At 37.1% G+C, this 22,776-nt stretch overlaps 1 protein-coding gene across 1 annotated transcript; it reads left to right on the top strand.

The window, feature by feature from the left end:
• The first annotated feature begins 14,754 nt into the window (after positions 1-14,754).
• Positions 14,755-15,684, top strand: Tas2r122 (taste receptor, type 2, member 122). Its single transcript, NM_001039128.1, has one exon. It carries the CDS (start codon positions 14,755-14,757, stop codon positions 15,682-15,684), a length of 930 nt encoding a protein of 309 aa, NP_001034217.1.
• Positions 15,685-22,776: the final 7,092 nt, after the last annotated feature.

Raw genomic sequence — 22,776 nt, 5'->3', positions numbered from 1 at the left:
TAAGGGAAACGCTGACACAGACTGTCCTTTTTATAAACAATTAACTAGAAGAGGTAATGATGCCATAGACAGACAGACAGGACAATAGAGAGGAGCATGGGAGAAACTGATGTGAGATCAGGCCTATATGACAGAGTAGAGAGTGAGAAGAAAATTGGAAAGTTTTCTTTCTTTCTTTTTTTTTTTTCATGACACATCTGGCTGTTGCTATAAGTAACCAGCGAATACTCAGTTAAAGAATTTCTTCTCTGGAGCCTGACAATGGTGGCACACACCTTTAATCCCAGCACTTTGGAGGCAAAAGCAGGCAGATTCTGAGTTCAAGGCCAGCCTGGTCTACAGAGCGAGTTCCAGGACAGCCAAGGTGACACAGAGAAACCCTGTTACTTGGAGTTTATAGGTTAAAAATTCTTTTGAGAAATAGTTTACTTTAGTTTCTGGAATTAAAATTTAACCAAAGTAGAAGAACTTTATATGATGGTGTGGCCCTGGCTATCATTCCCTAGAAATGGTTGTATTAGATTTAAGCATTTTACTAGCTGTCATGCAAACTTGATAAAACCAAATCCTGTACAACAAAAAACTTGCAAAATCCTGCAAGGTAATCCTTTCTCATTTCCATACTAGCAAGTAAGGATTCAGTATCACTTCCATTTATCTCTGAAGGATTTCTTCCTATGAAAATGCAATATACTAGCTATTCTGACTTACTTTATATGGCCATTCAGGGAATGACCATATTTCTTTCATAGAAAATGCCATAAAACTTCTCCTTTAGTACTGTATAGTATTCCTGATTGGTATTGCTCACAGCAAGAAAATTATAGTGAGAATTTCAGTGTATATCAACCCATTTAAAAACCAGACACTGGTACTAATTTCAGTCAGAAAATATGCCAAAACCAGGAAATTAGGCTTGAAAACTTCTCTTTCTAAATTAACTCATCACTGTGATCCTAGTAGTGCACAAATTACTTTTTGAACTTTGACATTGGTTCATAGCATTAGTGAACTACGTTTAGTGGCAAGAACAAAATGGTTCTTCATTAGATTTTCTCACTTGTATTTCTCCAGATTTTTTTCATGGCATTATACAATTAATATACACATAGAAAATTGTAAGAAATAATGCTCTTATCACTTGAGCAGTGATTAGCGGTATTGGTGTATGCTGTCCTATTATTTTCAGCAATGAATGTTGAAGATAGCTAATTGACTAACTGAATTTCATTCTATTGGAAGACAATATTGCTAATGTAAGAATCCCAAGGAGATATAGCTACATAACAAAAATTCCTAAGATCTCACCACGATACTGCCTATGAAGAGCAGGACAAGCAAGTATCTCCCCTTCTCTTGTTAGATATCACATGCTCTCTGTCTATAATTACACCAATTTCAAGGGAATACATTGTCATTGAAATGTTCCTGTTCTGCTCAACAACCTTCTTGTTTTATCCCATAAGACAATTGTTTGTTATGGTTTTGGTAAGCAAGAAGCTAAAATAAGCACTGATTTTAATTCATTGGCAGTTAATGTGTTCGGTAAGAATGGAAAATTTTAATTCAAAAGAATCTTAAACAGGATGTGGTATATATATCTTATGCTACATATGAAATTTTTCTCCATATTTGTTCCATTAACAGTGTGAAAACTCAGCATAAAAAACCTTGAAAATCACTTCTGCATCAACAGCTCAGGATCTTTGTGAAAGAGGGCTCAGAAAGACTATAAGAGCCAGAGGACAATGAGATGTCTATGAGATTGTGGGTTTTGGTAATGTCAGAAGCTACACTTATAAAGTGTCACCAACATGACTGTCCTAACATGAACTGAGCAAGAGCAACTGTAAACACTTTCTAAAGTGAATCAAGGAAAGACAATATGGCCTCAACACTAGACAAAGAACTACAGGCAACCAAGAAATGCTGAGAGTGGAAGAAATGGTCTTATCCAGGGAAGAGCATACCAACTGGTTATCCAATACCAAATGGATGAGGTTTTATCCAATAACAATGCTGCCCATTTGAGATGAGGAGAGTACTCAAGAGTCTGTGTATGCCGTTGGTATACACCAAGGATGGGCCTCTGGAAAGGTGGCTGCTGGGCAAACCAGAAAAAGAGGCCTCAGTAGAATTTAATGCTGCTGGTCTTCACCTTTGACTATAAGAGGATAATCAAACTTACTATACATAAATTGCTTTACTAAGCAGGTAGATGCCAGGGTACCACCCTGACATCATATACTGAGTTGGGTCACAGCATTAGATGGAAGTCAAAGGACTTTAACTTTCTCTTACTTTTCTGCAGGCCAGAAGCCATTTAACTATTTAACTCTCTCTTGCTACTCTGGATCCAAAACTTGATGTCTTCTAGCAATTGACTCCTGCTGATCCAAAACCTGATGTTTTCTAGCAATGGACTCCTGCTGATAGCATCAGGAAATTAAGAAGAAGGAGAGAAAAAAAAAAGCTTAGATACTTGGGTTCTTCACTCTTTGGCTCAATAGCCTCTCTTTGGACAAAGTTTATTAACTCTTCATGAGCCAGACAAAAATGAAAACAGAAAGATAGCACATCAGGCATACATATCCTCTATTAAACAGAATAGGGCTACACAGAGCCTTTATTTTTGGTTTCAGCTTTTTATAGAATTTTAGACAAATCTTCTACAAAAGGAGAAGTTACCTTATAGATAAAATATTACACAAAGGGGAGTAACCACAGCCTGTAGATTAGAAGTTCAAAGCAGTGTTTTATTCTACAAATTCATTATGAGATCAAAGTGATAGTTTTAAATAGCTTATTGCTCAGAGAATAGAGAATAGCATATTGGATAGTCAGTATTAAAGCTTGAAAGACTAGAGGTCATGTTAGCCATGTAGCTATTGGGGATAAGCAAATAGACTTGCAAATGTGCCCATTTTTATTTACTTGAAGCACATTTAATCTGGTGTCATCATCAGTGACAAAAGACAGAGCTGCTGTTGCTAGCACACAAAATTTATATGTAGTGCACATTATCTGTTAAAAAAAAAACCTACAAAACAAGTCCTTTCCTGCTTTGTGGTATCTTTGAGAATATTACTGAAATTTTATGAATGATATATTTGCAATATTTTAGATAAATTTGAAGGAGTCAGCCATGAAAACTGGTATTTGAGCATCATATTGAGAATGAGTCTGAAACTAAAAATCACACATATTAATTTTTATTAGGGAATTCATAGTTAGAAGTTTGGGTAATGGATTCATAGCTGCAGTAACATCATGGACTTGGTCAAGTGAGGAAAGATAGCTTTAGTTGAACAAGTCCTGATTGACCTGGTTCTGTTCTGGACAAAGAATGGTCCTATAATGGTGGGTTTCTGTAGTTTGGTCAGTTTCTTTAATTAAAGGATATATCATAATAATTATTATATTACCTGGACAGTGACTAATCATTTCATCATCTTTTATTTTCTCAAGATAGCTATTTTCTCTATGTTCCTCTACCTTAAGTGAAGATAGGGCCCCCAGTGGAGGACCAAGTGAAAGTATCCAAGGAGCTAAAGGGATCTGCAACCCTATAGGTGGAACAACAATATGAACTAACCAGTACCCCGGAGCTCGTGTCTCTAGCTGCATATGTATCAGAAGATGGCCTTGTCGGCTATCAGTGAAAAGAGAGGCCCATTGGTCTTGCAAACTTTATATGCCTTAATATAGGGGAACGCCAGGGCCAAGAAGTGGGAGTGGGTGGGTAGGTGAGTGGGGGAGGGAGGGTATGGGGGACTTTTGGGATAGTACTGGAAATGTAAATTAAGAAAATACCTAATAAAAAAATTATAAAAATATAAAATAAAAAGTGGTTTCTGTGGCATTGTTATTATCTCTGCTCCAGCACTGATACCATAACTGATGAATCAAAAAGAAGCACACCCTGTATTTCCATTGTGAGGAATTTCCTACATTTCTTTGTGTTTCTCTTATTCCAAAGCTTTACACTTACATTCATCTCCTTCACTGTGTCCCTGATAGCTTTTTCTCCTGCTCATCTTCTCCTTGTGGAGACATGTGAAGAGAAATGCAACACAATGACAAAAAATGCAGGGACACCAGAAACACAGCCTACATAAAGGCCTTGCAAATGGCCATCATCATGCTTTATTTCTGTCCACCCTTACAGTACTTTGGACATCTAGATACACAACAAATCATCTTGTTTGCAAAGGCTATTCTAACAACTTTTCCTGATGTTCACTCCTGTGTTCTGATTCTGGGAAATAGTAAAAACTGAGATAGGCCTGGCATTCTGTGTTGCAGTGGTTGAAATACAGGTCAGAGAAGGGATTGTTGTGTTCCACTCCACATCAGAGATCAGCACAGATATTTTATAGGAAAATCAATGTGTAAGAGAGACTTGAATTTTATATATAGTTTTTTTAATATTAAATTTTGACCAAAGTCTGTTTAGGAAAAATTACTGTATAAACCTTGGTTCTTTGTTGTATATGTCAACTTTGTCAAGAATATTAACAAATCATACTTAAACATAAGAAATCATTACAGTAAGTAAAATATGAGTTTGATAATGTTTTAATTTTTCAGATTTTAAAATTGGTGTATAATGTTATATATAATTTATAATATGCATGTGAGTCATGATACTTACAAGGGAACTTCTATCCACTATCCTGTCTTAAGGCATCTTGTTTGCCCTATCCCTCTCAGTTTCTCAAGTGCAGACAATTTATCAAAGATGTTACACTTAGAATTAAATCTGCTTCATGCATATGAGAATGGAAGTTGACTTTATTTTTAAGCTTGCTTTGATTAATAGGTTTTAAACTGATTTTTAATTTTGATTTTGCATTGGAAACTTTACTTGCTATCATGAAACAAATAAACCAGCAAACAAAAACAAAAGGAAAAAAAACAGTCTAAAGGTTTCTTAGTTATAGGTTTTATCTTCAGGAAGTGCAGTCTACCATAGTGGTGCGAGACTGGTGTTATAGGCTGAAGGCTGGCATGGAATACAGAATCCACAAATAGAAGCAGACAGAGATGGATTCTTGATATTAGCTCAATTTGCCTGTTTTATTAAGTTGGTAAATCATTCTAGGCAGTGATGCCACCCATTTGTAGAGTGGGACTTCCTAAGTCTTCATTATCTAGAATATTTTCCACAAACAGTGGTCCAAGTTATACCTGTGGTGTGTTCCTACAAACTTTCAAGATGATGATGATGAGACAGTGATGATAATGATGATGGTGATGATGAATATAAACTATTATATCTTACTAATAACAGCATATAAGGAAACAGCTATGTTGTTGAAATGCAATTAAATCATATACTGAAGGACCAGGTTTCAGATCCCTGTCCAGTGCACCTGTGTTTGCTCTCCTTGCTTCTTCTTTCCTCTATCCTCACAGTAAGAAAAAATTCACAATAGTAAATAAATTTGTTAACCATATCATCATAGAAAGATGAACTATAATTGTTTAAACTTAGTGAAACTAAAATACTTTCTTCAAAAAAACTTGTAATTTGTGATATTTAGTAATTCAATAAGTTCCCTGATAAATTAGTTATTTTATAATGAAGATTTTTCTGTCAATTGTCAAATTGAGAATGCTTATTTAAAACTTATGTTTGCACAAGTAATCCACTTAGAATCAAAAGGTATAGCCATACTGAATATTTGTGTTATAATCTTGAAGAAAACAAAAAACTTAATAATTAGCAGTGAAAAGTGACCAACTGCAGATATCTTCATTCCACTTTGTAATACATCTTTCACAGAGTAGAACTTGGAGAAATATTGTAAAGATTATCATGTCTTACATAAATTTGATTAAATACCTAGCATGTTATAGAAAGTGCTGCAGTTTGCTCTCCAGATTCATTTGTTGCACAGAAGACCAACCTCAGAAGAATTAATTAACAGAATCTATTGGAGTTTGGAACATAAATAAATATGTTTTACATCTACAATATCTGTCAGTCTTATTTACTATTGTGCTCCACTTGCCTTCTCACAAACTCTCTAAATTCAGAAACTTAAATTAGGATGTGTTAATCATTTTTAGCATCCTTTGAAAGTTGAGTTTGTTCATCATTCAGGACATCTAATCCTCAACCCCAGTAGTGTGTATGTGTGTGTGTGTGTGTGTGTGTGTGTATACATGCATATGTACATGTGTGTATGTGTGTTCATGTTCCTATATTTATGCATGTGTATGTGTGTGCATGTGTGCCTGCACATGCATGCATGTGCACATAAACTCACAAGTACTGTTAATAGATCAAAGTTTTATTTGTAGCAAATCCATTTATCTCACTAGTCTGCTTGCTCGGGAAATCCCATATAATTGCCCTCTATTTAGTGACAAAACTTTTCCAAGGAAGATTTTGCACACATGTCCACACACATCAGATAGTAGATCAAAGTATGGATACTAAAAACTCCAACTTGGTGAACTAATGAGTTCTATTAGAATTACTTACAGGAATGGAAATGACTAATAGATAGCTACATCATCAGTACATGTGAAAGTTCACAAAATCTGGGAAACTGAAGTAACCTGCACAACCTTCAGACAGCTCAGCAGGTTGGAGAGTATCCTTTCTCGGTCATTCAGTTGGTTGAAACCAATTCCTGTTTGTTCAACTAGTTTCTGCTTCTTCTAGGCAGCTGGTTTGGCCTCATTTTTCTTTGCAGTTTGGCTTGTCTCAGAGTGCCCCTCAACAGAGTGCTTACTCTGGGAGGAAGTGTCATAGTGAATCTAGTCAGGGTCTTAATGTATACATATATACATATACATATACATATACATATACATACACATACACATACACATACACATACACATACACATACACATACACATACACATACACATACTCATACACATACACATACATATACATATATATATATATACACACACACACACACATACATACATATACATATACATATACATATAACTTTCTTTTTGTCTCAAAGAGGCCACAGCAGGATAGGATATTTCAGTCTTAGAGGAATCATAACACCTTTTGATGCCAGAAGCACATCAAAGAGCCACACATACCCAGCATTTGCGTGGGTTCTGGGAGTCTGAAATCTGGTTCCCATTCTACTATGGCAAGAAGTTTAGAATCCATGAATTTGAAAGAGAGCAAAGAGGGATTTGGAGGAAGAAAAGGGGACTTAATACAATTATATTATTATCTCAAAAACAAATAGAAGAAATGAAGGGGGATGTCTGCATATGCTACTTATAAACATTTGCAACAGCGAAAAATTAACCTAACAAAAGGAAAAGTTATGAGTGTCAGAGCAAAGATGGAGGAAGAACTGTACAATGCACTATTTTAAAACTCCTTACTTATATTTTTTACTTAATTACTTTTTAAATGTTATACATTTCCCAATACTCTCAAATTCATGAACTCTGCTTTCATTAATTATTTTATGTATGTGCATATATATTTCTAAATATATAAATACAACCTTCTGGTATGAAAGTTAGTTCTAAGGAAGGAGTCATTCAGGTCAGTTCCAGCTCTGGTGTCTCTGGGCTCTGGCTCTAAAGTTCATGGTGTCTTCATTAATGCAGACTGGGGTTCTAAACTATGGGGGTAACCAATGACAATAGCAATACATTGTAATATTTTGAAAATTTCTTAGGTAACCATGACCAAAAATTCAAAAGAGGGCTTTGAGTGCTTAGATGGGTGTTTATTAGATTGCCTTTCAATCTTGGAGGGAGAACTGTCAACCAGATGGGAAAATTTCCATTTAAACTGTATATGCATAGTTATACACAAACTTACATGCATTATAGGATCTATTTAGGTAGATGTACAATAGTATGATTCCTTTTTCAGATGTCCTCACTGTTGTTTTACTGTAAGGTGTCATCTAGGAAAGGTTAAAGCATGCAAATGAATTTTCTGGAGATGGCCCATTATTCTGCATGGCCTGTGAGAGGTGAGCTCTAACAATGTAAGGCCCTTAGAGACTTAATTCCAGGATTTTTTCTTACTATTGCTATGGCTTTACTGTCACTATTACATAGCCTAATGATTCCTGAGAATTAGCCCATTCAATTGATAAAATTCCCTACAGATCAAGATGACTGTTAATTTTTAGGAATCAACCCAGTTTAGATGAATTAATGACTTATATAATTCTTGATGTGATTCAAATGATGTTAGGAACAAAATTTTAGTTGTTTAGGGAAATGTTTTAGTTGTTTTGCCAGAACGATGTAATTGAATTAGTATCAAGAATGGAATGTACCAAATTCTCATAGAATAGTAAGTAAAGGCTGCTAATAAGGAATGCAAGGAGCTTTCACAAATACATTGAAATGAAAAATAATCTTGGGACAAATTCGTTATCACGATAAAAACATTCATTCTAGGTCAGATCCAAGGATGAAGCCACATGTATGCACTATGATAAAGTGAGGCCATATGAAGCTGTTGCTTTGAACTTATGATGAGCTTATAGAATAAAACACTGCTTTGATTTTATTATCAATATTCTTCTATATCTCCTTTTTTGTCTAATGTTTTATCTATGAGGTTATTTTCTTAAAAAAAAAAGAATTTTGTCTAAAAAGATATAAGAAAGCCAGAAAGAAGGAATAAAATGTAAAATTGGGGGCTCAGCACTATCCACCAAGTGTGTGTGTGTTTCTTTATGTATGTATATAAATACATATGTAAGTATATAGTATGTATTTAAGTATGCATGAACACATATGGATTTGACAAGACAGGTGGTCGGGCCTGACAGGAGTGTGTGTATGAGTGTGTGTATGTGTGTGTGTGTGTGTGTGTGTGTGTGTGTGAGAGAGAGAGAGAGAGAGAGAGAGAGAGAGAGAGAGAGAGTTCAAGCATTCATGTAGAATCAAAAAAACTGAAGTGGGTCTCTGTGAGTAAGGACAATGCATCAAGAGATATATGTAATATATGTAATACTATATATGCAAAATGAAAGTAGAGAGGGAAAATACTTGCATAAATGAGTTTAAACATGTAGTAAAGTGATTGTAAAACAAACGGATAAAAGAAACTTTGATGAAAATGAACATTATATGAATATGCAGCACACAAACCTATGGACTTTTGTAAAAGTTATGAAAATAGGCCAGCATTTCAGAGCACATAGTACTAAGAGGACCCAAGTTTACTTCCTAGTACCCAGGTAGGTTGGATCACAACCAACTGTAGCTCAAGTTCCAGAGGATTCAGTGTATCTAGCTTCTGCAGGTACCTGTAGGTACATGCACCACTGCATATGTATAATAATAATAATAATAATAAAGTTAATAATCATAATAAAATCCCACAATCCATTGATATTACTCATATGTCCTAGAGACTTGCCATCCTATTCCACAGATATCCCCATTGTGTTTGTAACAGCTCTAATCACAATATCTAGGAAATAGAAACAATCTAAATTCTCTTCAGAAAATGAATGGATAAGGGAAATATGGTACATACTGCGTGGAATACTATTCAGCTGTAAATAAAAATAAAATCCTGAACATTGAAAGTAAATGGTTGGGACTAGAAGAGATTATACTGAGTGAGGTAATTCAGACTCGGAAAGACAAATGTCACACATTTTTCTCATCTAAGGTTCCTAATTTCAACTCTTCAAACATACATATCCTAGAATTAGAGCAGAAAATCTGAAAAGTAAAAAGGTGTCATTTCATAAATTCATTCTTTTTAATAGCTGAGTAGTACTCCATTGTGTAGATGTACCACATTTTCTGTATCCATTCCTCTGTTGAGGGGCATCTGGGTTCTTTCCAGCTTCTGGCTATTATAAATAAGGCTGCTATGAACATAGTGGAGCATGTGTCCTTCTTACCAGTTGGGGCATCTTCTGGATATATGCCCAGGAGAGGTATTGCTGGATCCTCCGGTAGTACTATGTCCAATTTTCTGAGGAACCGCCAGACTGATTTCCAGAGTGGTTGTACAAGCCTGCAATCCCACCAACAATGGAGGAGTGTTCCTCTTTCTCCACATCCACGGCAGCATCTGCTGTCACCTGAATTTTTGATCTTAGCCATTGTGACTGGTGTGAGGTGGAATCTCAGGGTTGTTTTGATTTGCATTTCCCTGATGATTAAGGATGTTGAACATTTTTTCAGGTGCTTCTCTGCCATTCGGTATTCCTCAGGTGAGAATTCTTTGTTCAGTTCTGAGCCCCATTTTTAAATGGGGTTATTTGATTTTCTGAAGTCCACCTTCTTGAGTTCTTTATATATGTTGGATATTAGTCCCCTATCTGATTTAGGATAGGTAAAGATCCTTTCCCAATCTGTTGTTGGTCTTTTTGTCTTATTGACGAGACTGCCATATCCAGGGATCCACCCCATAATCAGCATCCAAACGCTGACACCATTGCATATACTAGCAAGATTTTATCGAAAGGATCCAGATGTAGCTGTCTCTTGTGAGACTATGCCGGGGCCTAGCAAACACAGAAGTGGATGCTCACAGTCAGCTAATGGATGGATCACAGGGCTCCCAATGGAGGAGCTAGAGAAAGTACCCAAGGAGCTAAAGGGATCTGCAACCCTATAGGTGGAACAACATTATGAACTAACCAGTACCCCGGAGCTCTTGACTCTAGCTGCATATGTATCAAAAGATGGCCTAGTCGGCCATCACTGGAAAGAGAGGCCCATTGGACACGCAAACTTTATATGCCCCAGTACAGGGGAACGCCAGGGCCAAAAAGGGGGAGTGGGTGGGTAGGGGAGTGGGGGTGGGTGGGTATGGGGGACTTTTAGTATAGCATTGGAAATGTAAATGAGCTAAATACCTAATAAAAATGGAAAAAAAAACACACACACACAAAAAAAAAAGGTGTCATTTCCAGAATACAGGAGTTTGAGCAACAGAGAAGAGAAAAAAAAGGTACTAATGATTGGGAAATATGAAAAACAGCATCTCTAATTATGGTGGAGGAAGGAGTACATACAGAAAAAGAAGAGGGTAAAGTGCAGGGGGCCTTCCTGGCCCTTAGAATAAATGATATGAAGGTGGGACACACAATTGAATGAAGGCCAAAGACTGACAAGCCTTGTTCTTGTAACTCTCTCTTATAAATGCTGGTTTTGTTTTGCTTACTATAATGTGCTAGTAAGTGCTGGTGTCTTTTCTCTCTGACTCAAGGACCACTTGCTCGTCAGGTGAGAAGATTGCAACTCACACACACAAACACCCATAATGTATTTGAATCTGGGACATAGGAAAGAGAACAGAACGTGAAGGATTTGTTTGATGGGGTTTAAGTGATCTGAGTCAGTATACATTTTAACAGTACCATACACTTACCTGAACAGTTCATGATTTTACTTTTCTTTAAAGATGATTTATAATTCTTTTTTATCACTACATTTTATTTTATTTTTATTGAATATTTTATTTATTTACATTTCAAACGTTATACACTTTACCACATTTACCCGTGGAAACACCCTATGCCATCTGCTCTACCACTGCCTCTATGAGAGTGTTCTCCTACCCACTCACACACCAAGGCCTGCCTCCCTGCCCCGGCATTCCCCTATACTGGGGCATCGACCCTTTACAGGAATAAGGGCCTCTCCTGCCATTGACACATGACAAGTCAATTCTCTGCTACATAAGTGGCTGTAGCATCGGTCCCTCCACGTGTACACTTTGGTTGGAGGTTCAGTCTCTGGGAGTTCTGGGGGATCGAGTTGTTTGATAATGTTGTTCTTCATATGGGGTTGCAAAACCCTCCAGCTCCTTCAGTCCTTTCTCTAACTCCTCCATTGGGGACCCCCAGCTCAGTTCAATGGTTGTCTGATAGCATATGCCTCTTTATTTGTCAGGCTCTGGAAGAGCCTCTCAGGGGAGAGCTATATTAGGCTCCTGTCACCAAGCACTTCTTGGCATCCACAATGACTTCTGGGTTTGGTGACTGCGTATGGGATGAATACACAGGTGGGTTAGTCTCTGGATGGCCTTTTGTTTAGTCTCTACTCCACACTCTGTCTATGTTTATTGCCCCCCGTGAATATTTTGTTCCCACTTCTAAGGTCTTCCTTCTTCTTTAGCTTCATGTGGTCTGTGAAACTTATTTTGGGTATTCTGAGCTTCTGGGCAAATAGCCACTTATCAGTGAGTACATACCATATGTGTTTTTTTGTGACTGGGTCACCTCACATAGGATGATTTTTTTTTCTAGTTCCATCCATTTGCCTAAGAATTTCACAAAATCAATGTTTTTAATACCTGAGTAATACTCTGTTGTGCAAATGTATCATATTTTCTGTATCTATTCCTTTGTTGGAGGACATCTGGATTCTTTCCAGTATCAGCCTATTATAAATAAGGCTGATATGAACGTAGTAGAGCATGTGTCCTTGTATTATGTTGGCGAATGCTTTATGTAAATGCCCAGGACTAATATAGCAGGATCCCCAGATAATAGTATGTCCAAATTTCAGAGGAGCTGCCAGTCTGCTTTCCAGAGTGGTTGTACCAGCTTGCAATCCCACCAGCAATGGGCGAGTCTTCTGCTTTCTCTACATTCCCACCAGCATCTGCTCTCACCTGAGTTTTTGAACTTAGCCATTCTGAATGATGTGAAGTGGAATCTCAGGGTTGTTTAGATTTGTATTTACCTGATGACTAAGAATGTTGAACATTGCTTTAGGTGCTACTCAACCATTTGATATTCCCCATTTGAGAAGAGCTTGTAGAGTTCTGTACCCCAATTTTAATAGGGCTATTTGGTTCTCTGGAGTGTAACTTATTGAGATCATTGTATATATTGGAGATTTGCCCTCTATCAGATATAGGGTTAGTAAAGATCTTTTTCCAAACTCCTGGTTGCCATATTGTTCTATTGACACTGTCATTTGCCTTACAGATACTTTTCGATTTTATAAGGTCCCATTTGTATATTTTCGATCTTAAGGCATAAGCTATTGGTGTTCTGTCCAGGAAATTTTCCCATGTGCCCATGTGTTAAAGACTCTTCCCCACTTTCTCTTCTGCTAGTTTCAGTGTATCTGCTTTTTTGTGGATGTCCTTGATCCCCTGGGACTTGAGCGTTACACAAGGAGATAAGAATGGATAGATGTGTATTCTTCTATTAGCTGACCACCAGTTGAACCAGCATTTGTTGAAAATGCTGTATTTTTTCCAGTAGATGATTTTACCTTCTTTGTCAAAGATTAAGTGACCGTAGGTGTGTGGGTTCATTTCTGGGTTTTCAATTCTATTCTATTTATCAGCCTGGTTGTATCTGTACCAATACCACACAGTTTTTAATCACTATTGTTTTGTCATACAACTTGAGGTCGGGGATGGTGATTCCCAAGAAGTTCTTTTATCATCGAGAATATCTTTCACAATGTTGTGTTTCTTTTTATTCCAAATGAGTTTGCAAATTGGTCTAACTCTATGAAGAACTGAGTTGGAATTTTGATGGTGATCACATTGAATCTGTAGATTGCTTTCAGCAACATGGCCATTTTTGTTATATTAATCATTCCAGTCCATGAGTATAGGAGATCTTTCCATCTTCTGAGATCTTTGATTTCTTTCTTCAGAGACTTTATGTCCTTATTATAGAAATCTTTCACTTCCTTGGTATTAGTATTTAAGGAGCAAATGTTCCTGTTAGCTATCAAATAACCACACAATATTATACGATTTAGCTTTAAAATGTTTCGTTTTAGTTAAAGCTATCAAACATGTTAGATTCAATAAGAGAAGACATACATTCCAAGTGTCCAGAGAAAAAGAATAAATGATGTTATATATTAAAACTGTCACAAGTATAAAAGATTGGAATTTTGTCCTGGTATGTGTATAAAATGTTCCTCACAAACTCATGTGTTGGAATCTATGATTTCCATGTTGTGGCTCTGCTTGGTAAAGTTATGGACCCTGTAAATGATAGAGTCTTACCAAGCTAGTTATTTCCTAATAGTTTTTGTCCCGGACTTTTTATTCGCCCTCTCTACTTACTTCCAGTATACAGATAAAATGTGGTTAGACTGCTACTTCCTGATGGTTAGTCCAGCCTTTTGTGCCTGCTGCCAATCTTTTTCTTCCATTATGTCCTGTATCCTTTCAGGCACGATAAATCAAACAAAACCCTCTCTTTACCAGTTCTATTTTTGGCATGGTGTATATTTATGGCAACATAAAAGCATTTAATAAACGTATTAAAACATAAAAGAAGTATCTTTCATTTTCTTAGACTTATTGTTACCAAATAATGTGGATTCATAAGATTCATAACAAGGATAAACACTATAAAATCAAGTGACATGAAACATCTGAAATTTTACTCAGTTCTAATAGCAGAATGAATGGTGAATGTGTCAGATGCAAAAACATGTCAAAATGAATAATTTCATGCAAAGGATAACATTAGAATATGTATCACTATTTAAATTTTAGCAAATACATATTCAAATACCAGCACAATGTTTCAAATTTAAAATATAAACATTATAAAACCCAGCAGAGAACAAAATGATAGCCTTGATAATTGTTGGTTTGCTCAAGAAAAATGGGTGTATACTTTAACATTTAATTGGGAACTCAGTTGAGAGCATACATTTAGGGTTTTACAGAGGTATTCATTGCCCATTTAAGATTTGGATTCACACATCTACATCAATGTGGCTGTAATCCATTTTCCCATGATGAAATAAGGTAGAGACTGCCTATTAAACGACATGTCGAGCCTACTGGAGATTTTCTTTGTGATCATTTCGGTTGTAGAATTCATAATAGGAACTTTGGGAAATGGATTTATTGTCCTGATAAACAGTACTTCTTGGTTCAAGAATCAGAAAATCTCTGTAATTGATTTCATTCTTACTTGGTTGGCCATCTCCAGAATGTGTGTTCTATGGACAACAATTGCTGGTGCCTCTCTCAGGAAATTCTACAAGACGTTAAGTTACTCTAAGAATTTCAAATTTTGTTTTGACATTATCTGGACAGGATCCAACTATTTATGCATAGCCTGTACAACGTGCATCAGTGTCTTCTACTTGTTCAAGATTGCCAACTTTTCTAATTCCATTTTCTTCTGGATTAAACAGAGAATTCATGCAGTACTTCTGGCTATTGTCCTAGGCACACTCATGTATTTCATTTTATTTCTCATTTTTATGAAAATGATAGCTAATAATTTTATCTACAAATGGACAAAATTGGAACAAAACACAACATTCCCTGTTTTAGATACTCTAAGTGGTTTCTTAGTCTACCATAGCCTCTACAATGGGATTCTCATTTTCTTTTTTATAGTGTCTCTGACCTCATTTCTTCTTTTAATCTTCTCTTTATGGAGCCACCTTAGGAGGATGAAACTACAGGGCATACATACCAAAGACATAAGCACAGAAGCACACATAAAAGCTATGAAAACTATGATGTCATTCCTTTTGTTCTTCATCATATATTATATTAGCAACATTATGCTTATTGTGGCAAGCTCCATTCTTGACAATGTGGTTGCACAAATTTTCTCTTATAACCTAATATTTCTGTATTTATCTGTTCATCCTTTTCTTCTGGTTTTATGGAACAGCAAATTGAAATGGACATTCCAGCATGTATTGAGAAAGCTGGTGTGTCATTGTGGAGGTTATTCTTGATTTCAGTAAATACACTCAATATAACTGATGGATTTCTAAGGTAAGAAAAATGGAACAAGGAATAAAGAGGAGAAATATATTCCTTTTCAGATCATCTGCTCTGTCATTCTGTCCTTAGCATGCTATTAAGAATTGTTGACTAAATCCAGTCATTTTTAACATGAGGAAAGGATGTTTCAATCCAACTTAGAGAGGGTACAAAATAGTCCTAGGAGGCAGAGGAAGGGAAGAACTTGATGGGAGAATGGAGGATGAGGAGAAATGGGTATAGGATCAGATATGGGGGGAGACAAAAAAGAAGCCCAGAGAGCCAGTAGAGTTAATGGAAATATGCAGCTGCCAGGGATTGGGGTTGGTAGAGGGGGAGAACCTTTAGAAAATACCAGAGGCTTGGGATGTGAAAGGCTCTCAGGATGCAATGCAGCAGACCTTAGTTGAAATGCTCAACAGTGTAGAGATGGAACCTGAGGAGACCACCTTTACTAGACAGACATGGTCCTCAGTGGAGGGATGAGGTCAATAACCCACTATCAAAATTTTTCACCCAGAATGGTTCCTGTCAAAAAGAAACGTAGAAAAAACAATGGAGTAGAGCCTGAAGAAGAGGCTATCTGGTGACTAGCCCAACTTGGGTTCCATCCAATGGGCAGGCACCAAACTCAGACACTGTTACTGATGCTTTGTTTTGCTTGAAGAGAGGAGCTTAGCATGACTGTCCTCTGAGATGCTCTACCAGCAGCTGCCTGAGACAGATGCAGGTACTTGCAGCCAAGCATTGGAATGAGGTTGTGGCCCCTATGGAAGAGTTAGGGGAAGGACTGAAGGAGCTGAGAGGGATGACAACCCCATTGGAAGACTAACAATGTCAACTAACCTAGACACCAAGGAGCTCCCAAAGTCTAAGCCAAAAACTACGGAGAATACTCAGGCAGTTCAGAGGCCCCAGAACAACCTTGTCTGGCATCAGTGGGAGATGTGCCTGATCTGTAGAGATTTGATTCCCCAGGGAAGGGGGATGCCCAGGCATGTGGTGGGGGAGCAACTTCTAAAATACTTAAGGGAGGAGACATGGGGTAAAGAACTCTGGGAGGGGGAACACCATTTGAGATTTTAATAAATAAAATAATGTTAAATATTAAATAAATAGAAAAGAGAAAAGGTTCAACATTATTTGTTTTTAGATGTAATTTTATTTTTCGAGACAGGGTTTCTCTGTGTAGCCCCGGCTCTCCTGGACTCACTCTGTAGACCAGGCTGGCCTTGAACTCAGAAATCTGCTTGCCTCTGCCTCCCAAGTGCTGGGATTAAAGGCATGCACTACCATGGCCCGGCTATAAATATTCTTTAACATCATGATACAGTGGGAAAATACTTTAAATTACACATTAACCCTACAAAATAATTTAAATTTTATTGTGATTGGTAACAGTAAAACAAAATAGAATACAATTACATTAAAATTTTGACATATGATCATTTGTAATATATATGTAGATATAAATATCTGTGCATATAAATACAATCATTAAGTTCTTCAAATGAACTTTAAAATATCCATTCTAAAATTGTCAATTAGCAGGGAGTAAACAAACAACCAAAGAGTACACAAGGAGGGACTCAAAGCTTCAGGTGCATATGCAGCAGAGGATGGCTTTGTTGGACATCCATGAGAGGAGAGGCCATTGTGTAGGGGAATACTAGAACAGGGAAGCCAGAGTGGATGGGTTAGTGAATGGGGTGGGGTGGTGGGATAGGGAAGTTTTTAGAGGGGAAATAAGGAAAGGGGATAAAATTTGAAATGTAAATAAAAGAAAACTAATTAAAAAATAAACATTGAAAAAAAAGTCAATTAGTTGTTACCAGTACCACCATTCAAGTAACCATTTAAATTTACAGTTTTATGAAACTTTATTTTACAGAATAAAATCTTATCATTGAAAAGAAATGTCATGAAGAATTCTTTACAAATTTGAGACCAATCCTAAGAGTATCTTCATAAAACAAGGGGACACTATAACTATAAAAATGTATCATAAAAATACAACCTGATAATCATAATTTGAAATTAATTTACCAAACATCTATTGAAATAACTACATAAGGAATGTAAAGACCTAGATGGAACCATTTATGTATTCAAATATGGAGAACATGGATGAAAAGTGACCAATGTTCTTTGGAGTCATTAGAGCACAGACCGGACTTCACTGAAGAAAGCTACTACACAGAAATAAGAGAATGGTTCAAAAGAAGAAAAGAACAGAAAAATCCCCCTGAATACAGATTAATTAACATTCACAATAATGATGATTCGTCTTCACAAAATACAGTTGGCTTTTCATACACTCATTGGGTAAACTATGGAAACTCATTGATTCTTTCCAACACCTGCATGAAAATAACTTATGAAACAGATAAAGCAGAGCTAAAGTTAAAATACAAACCAGCACATTTTAAAGTATTTAATGATATTATTTATTAATTGTAGCAGTATGAATTTGGAGAGTGATTTTTGCAAGGTGTTTTAGAAGCTGCTCCAAAGAAATTACATAATTTTCTAGAGTAAACTCAGTATATCAATCTTCAATGTTCCAGAAAATATAGTTATTTTACTTATATGGTATTAGGATGAAAAATTAAACTTTCAATGATACCATTGAGGTCCTAACATAAATAAGGAGATCTTGAAAATAACCGAGAAACAATATTAAGAGTACAGGTCATGGGAGTGCAGTGCACAGAAATAGTTACTTTACCAGTTGGGGCATCTTCTGGATACATGCACAGGAGAGGTATTGCTGGATCCTCCAGTAGTACTATGTCCAATTTTCTGAGGAACCGCCAGACTGATTTCCAGAGTGGTTGTACAAGCCTGCAATCCCACCAACAATGGAGGAGTGTTCCTCTTTCTCCACATCCACGGCAGCATCTGCTGTCACCTGAATTTTTGATCTTAGCCATTCTGACTGGTGTGAGGTGGAATCTCAGGGTTGTTTTGATTTGCATTTCCCTGATGATTAAGGATGTTGAACATTTTTCAGGTGCTTCTCTGCCATTTGGTATTCCTCAGGCGAGAATTCTTTGTTCAGTTCTGAGCCCCATTTTTTAATGGGGTTATTTGATTTTCTGAAGTCCACCTTCTTGAGTTCTTTATATATATTGGATATTAGTCCCCTATCTGATTTAGGATAGGTAAAGATCCTTTTCCAATCTGTTGGTGGTCTTTTTGTCTTATTGACGGTGTCTTTTGCCTTGCAGAAACTTTGGAGTTTCATTAGGTCCCATTTGTCAATTCTCGATCTTACAGCACAAGCCATTGCTGTTCTGTTCAGGAATTTTTCCCCTGTGCCCATATCTTCAAGGCTTTCCCCCACTTTCTCTTCTATAAGTTTCAGTCTCTGGTTTTATGTGAAGTTCCTTGATCCACTTAGATTTGACCTTAGTACAAGGAGATAAGTATGGATCGATTCACATTCTTCTACATGATAACAACCAGTTGTGCCAGCACCAATTGTTGAAAATGCTGACTTTCTTCCACTGGATGGTTTTAGCTCCCTTGTCGAAGATCAAGTGACCATAGGTGCGTGGGTTCATTTCTGCGTCTTTAATTCTATTCCATTGGTCTACTTGTCTGTCTCTATACCAGTACCATGCAGTTTTTATCACAATTGCTCTGTAGTAAAGCTTTAGGTCAGGCATGGTGATTCCACCAGAGGTCATGCTCCACTATGTTCATAGCAGCCGTATTTATAATAGCCAGAAGCTGGAAAGAACCCAGATGCCCCTCAACAGAGGAATGGATACAAAAAATGTGGTACATCTACACAATGGAGTACTACTCAGCTATTAAAAAGTATGAATTTATGAAATTCCTAGCCAAATGGATGGACCTGGAGGGCATCATCCTGAGTGAGGTAACACATTCACAAAGGAACTCACACAATATGTACTCACTGATAAGTGGATATTAGCCCCAAACCTAGGATACCCAAGATATAAGATACAATTTGCTAAACACATGAAACTCAAGAAGAATGAAGACTGAAGTGTGGACACTATGCCCCTCCTTAGAATTGGGAACAAAACACCCATGGAAGGAGTTACAGAGACAAAGTTTGGAGCTGAGATGAAAGGATGGACCATGTAGAGACTGCCATATCCAGGGATCCACCCCATAATCAGCATCCAAATGCAGACACCATTGCATACACTAGCAAGATTTTATCGAAAGGACCCAGATGTAGCTGTCTCTTGTGAGACTATGCCAGGGCCTAGCAAACACAGAAGTGGATGCTCACAGTCAGCTAATGGATGGATCACAGGGCTCCCAATGGAGGAGCTAGAAAAAGTACCCAAGAAGCTAAAGGGATCTGCAACCCTATAGGTGGAACAACATTATGAACTAACCAGTACCCCAGAGCTCTTGATTCTAGCTGCATATGTATCAAAAGATGGCCTAGTCGGCCATCACTGGAAAGAGAGGCCCACTGAACACGCAAACTTTATACGCCCCAGTACAGGGGAACGCCAGGGCCAAAAAGGGGGAGTGGGTGGGTAGGGGAGTGGCGGTGGGTGGGTATGGGGGACTTTTGGTATAGCATTGGAAATGTAAATGAGCTAAATACCTAATAAAAATGGAAAAAAAAGAAATAGTTACTTTAAAACAGGTTTTTGTTGATGATGGGTCCTTTGTTTTGTTTTTGTTATTTTATATTATAAATCTTGGATAATTATAAGAAGGTTGTATTATAGCCATGATTTGGAAGGCATATTTTGAGTCTAACACAATTAATAATTTGATATGCAATTACTTGTTGATTATCTAAAATTCAAGTAGAACTGAGCATCATGAATTTTAGCTGCAAGTTTTTGATATATAAAATGATTGGTTTCCTAAAGTGATACGTGCTAGAAAGCAGGCATCCAGCATAATGTGTTAAGAAGTACAATACAAAAGTGCTGGGCCTAAAGTGCCAATAGTATCATTTTTCAGGAGAGAGAAGTATTAAAAGTGCACAGTCAACCAGAGTCGGCACAATTGAATAAAACAACAGGTTGCAAACATAACTGCTCCTCCATATAGTCTTGTCTTTCCTATTTCTGCATGTGTTTTACCCTCATACTTGTTTACAAGCATCTCTAATGTTGATCTGTGTTGACCAAATAAGGTTTTGTGATAGTTTTAGTTTGAATACCCATGACAGACGATTTAACATCTTCAAAGAATGATGTTATTCTTAGGGAAATAGAATTTGAAAATTTTTCATTAAGTTAAACAAGCCTGTTTCAGAGATAAATGTTTTGCACACATGATCAATATCTAGAATATTCACACAAACTAATTTAGGAAAAGGTCAACAGAGAGAGGGAAAGGGCAGGCAGCAATGAGAAGAGTATAGTGTGTGGTGAGTATTATCAATATATAACACACATGCTTGAAAAAGTAACAGTGAAAGCAATCATTTTTTATAGATTGTCTATATTATAACAATGAGGAGAAATTTTCTTTGATAAGGACCATCACAGGGCATCCAGAATGTCATCTGTTCATGCAGAGTCGGAATGTTTTATTGTTTTTGGTTTTTACAGTCCAGTCATTATTCCCCTCCATATCTACCCTCCCACAGTTCCTCATTCCATTCCTCCTCCAGCATCTCCAAGAGGATGACCCCAACACACCCCATCGCAACCAGGCCTCCCCATTCTCTGGGTCATTATGTCTCTAGAGGGTTAGGCACTACTTCTCCCACTGAAGGGAGATCAGCCCATACCTGATCATGTCCACCCCTTTCCCCTCCCCCTCCCCTCTTCCACCCAGGTACCTCCCTCCCTCTACCTTCTTTGGTTGCTTTCTTCTCCCTCCCTATAGGGACTGAAGCATCCTCACTTTGGATCTTCAGCTTCTTAACCTTCTTGAGTTCTGTGGATTTTATCCTAGGTATTCTGTACTTTTTTTGGCTATAATCACTTATTAGTGAGTACATGCTAGGCATGTCCTTTTGGAACTGAGTTACCTCACTCAATGCAATGTTTTCTAGTTCCATTCATTTGCCTGAAAAACTTATGATATTTTTGTTCTAAATAACTGAATAGTACTCTATTGTGTAAATGAATCACATATTCTGTATTAGTCCATCCATTTTGGCACATCTGGGTTGTTTCCAGCTTCTGGTTGTCACAGATAAGGCTGCTATGAACATAGTGGAACACGTGCCACTGTGATATGATAGGTATCTTTAGAGTATATATTCTCAAGAGTGATATAGCTGGGTCTTCAGGTAGATCTATTTCCAATTTTCTGAGGTAGCTTCAGATTGATTTCTAGAGTAGTTCTACCAGTTTGCAACACCACCAGAATTGGGGGAGTGTTCTCTTTCTCCACATCCATGCCAATATGCTCTGTCACCTCAGTTTTTTTATTTTAGCTATTCTTATTGGTGTTAGGTGGAATTTTTGGGTCATTTTTATTTACATTTCCCTAATGACTAAGGATTTTGAACATTTCTTTAAGTGTTTCTCTGCCATTCCAGATTGCTGTTGTGAATTCTTGGGTTAGCTATAAACCTCATTTTTTATTTGAGTTGTTTGGATTCTGGAGGTTAGCCACTTGAACTTTTATATATTTTGGATATTAACCCTCTATTGGATGTGAAGATAGTGAAGATTCTTTCCCAATCTGTAGGTTACCTGTTTGTTCTATTGACTATGTCCTTTGCCTTATAGAGCCAGACCCATTGGAATTCTGTTTAGGAAATCCCATCCCTGCCCTCTGCCAATGAGTTCAAGTCTTTCTCCCACTTTCTCTTCTATTATATTCAGTGTATCTGGTTTTATGTTGAGGTCCTTGATCCACTTCCTCTTGATCTTTGTTCAACGTGACAAATATGGATCAATTTTAATTTTCTACATGCTGAACGTCACTTAAACAAGCACCATTTATTGAAGATGCTTTCTTTTTTTTTCCATTGTATATTTTTGGCTTCGTTATCAATGATCAAGTGCCCATAAATGTGCCTTTCACTGGGGCACATCTTTAGCTTGTCTGGCCCTCTGAAGACCCCATAGTCTGAAAGTTTCCCAGTAGATCTGCTC

This window comes from Mus musculus, chromosome 6 (assembly GCF_000001635.26).
Source record: "Mus musculus strain C57BL/6J chromosome 6, GRCm38.p6 C57BL/6J".
Lineage (NCBI taxonomy): Eukaryota > Metazoa > Chordata > Mammalia > Rodentia > Muridae > Mus > Mus musculus.
This window is presented reverse-complemented; position numbering and strand designations above follow the sequence as displayed.

What these genes read in the sequence shown, in the direction of transcription:
- Tas2r122 (NM_001039128.1), top strand. Translation starts at nt 14,755, where the DNA reads ATGTCGAGCCTACTGGAGATTTTCTTTGTGATCATTTCGGTTGTAGAA.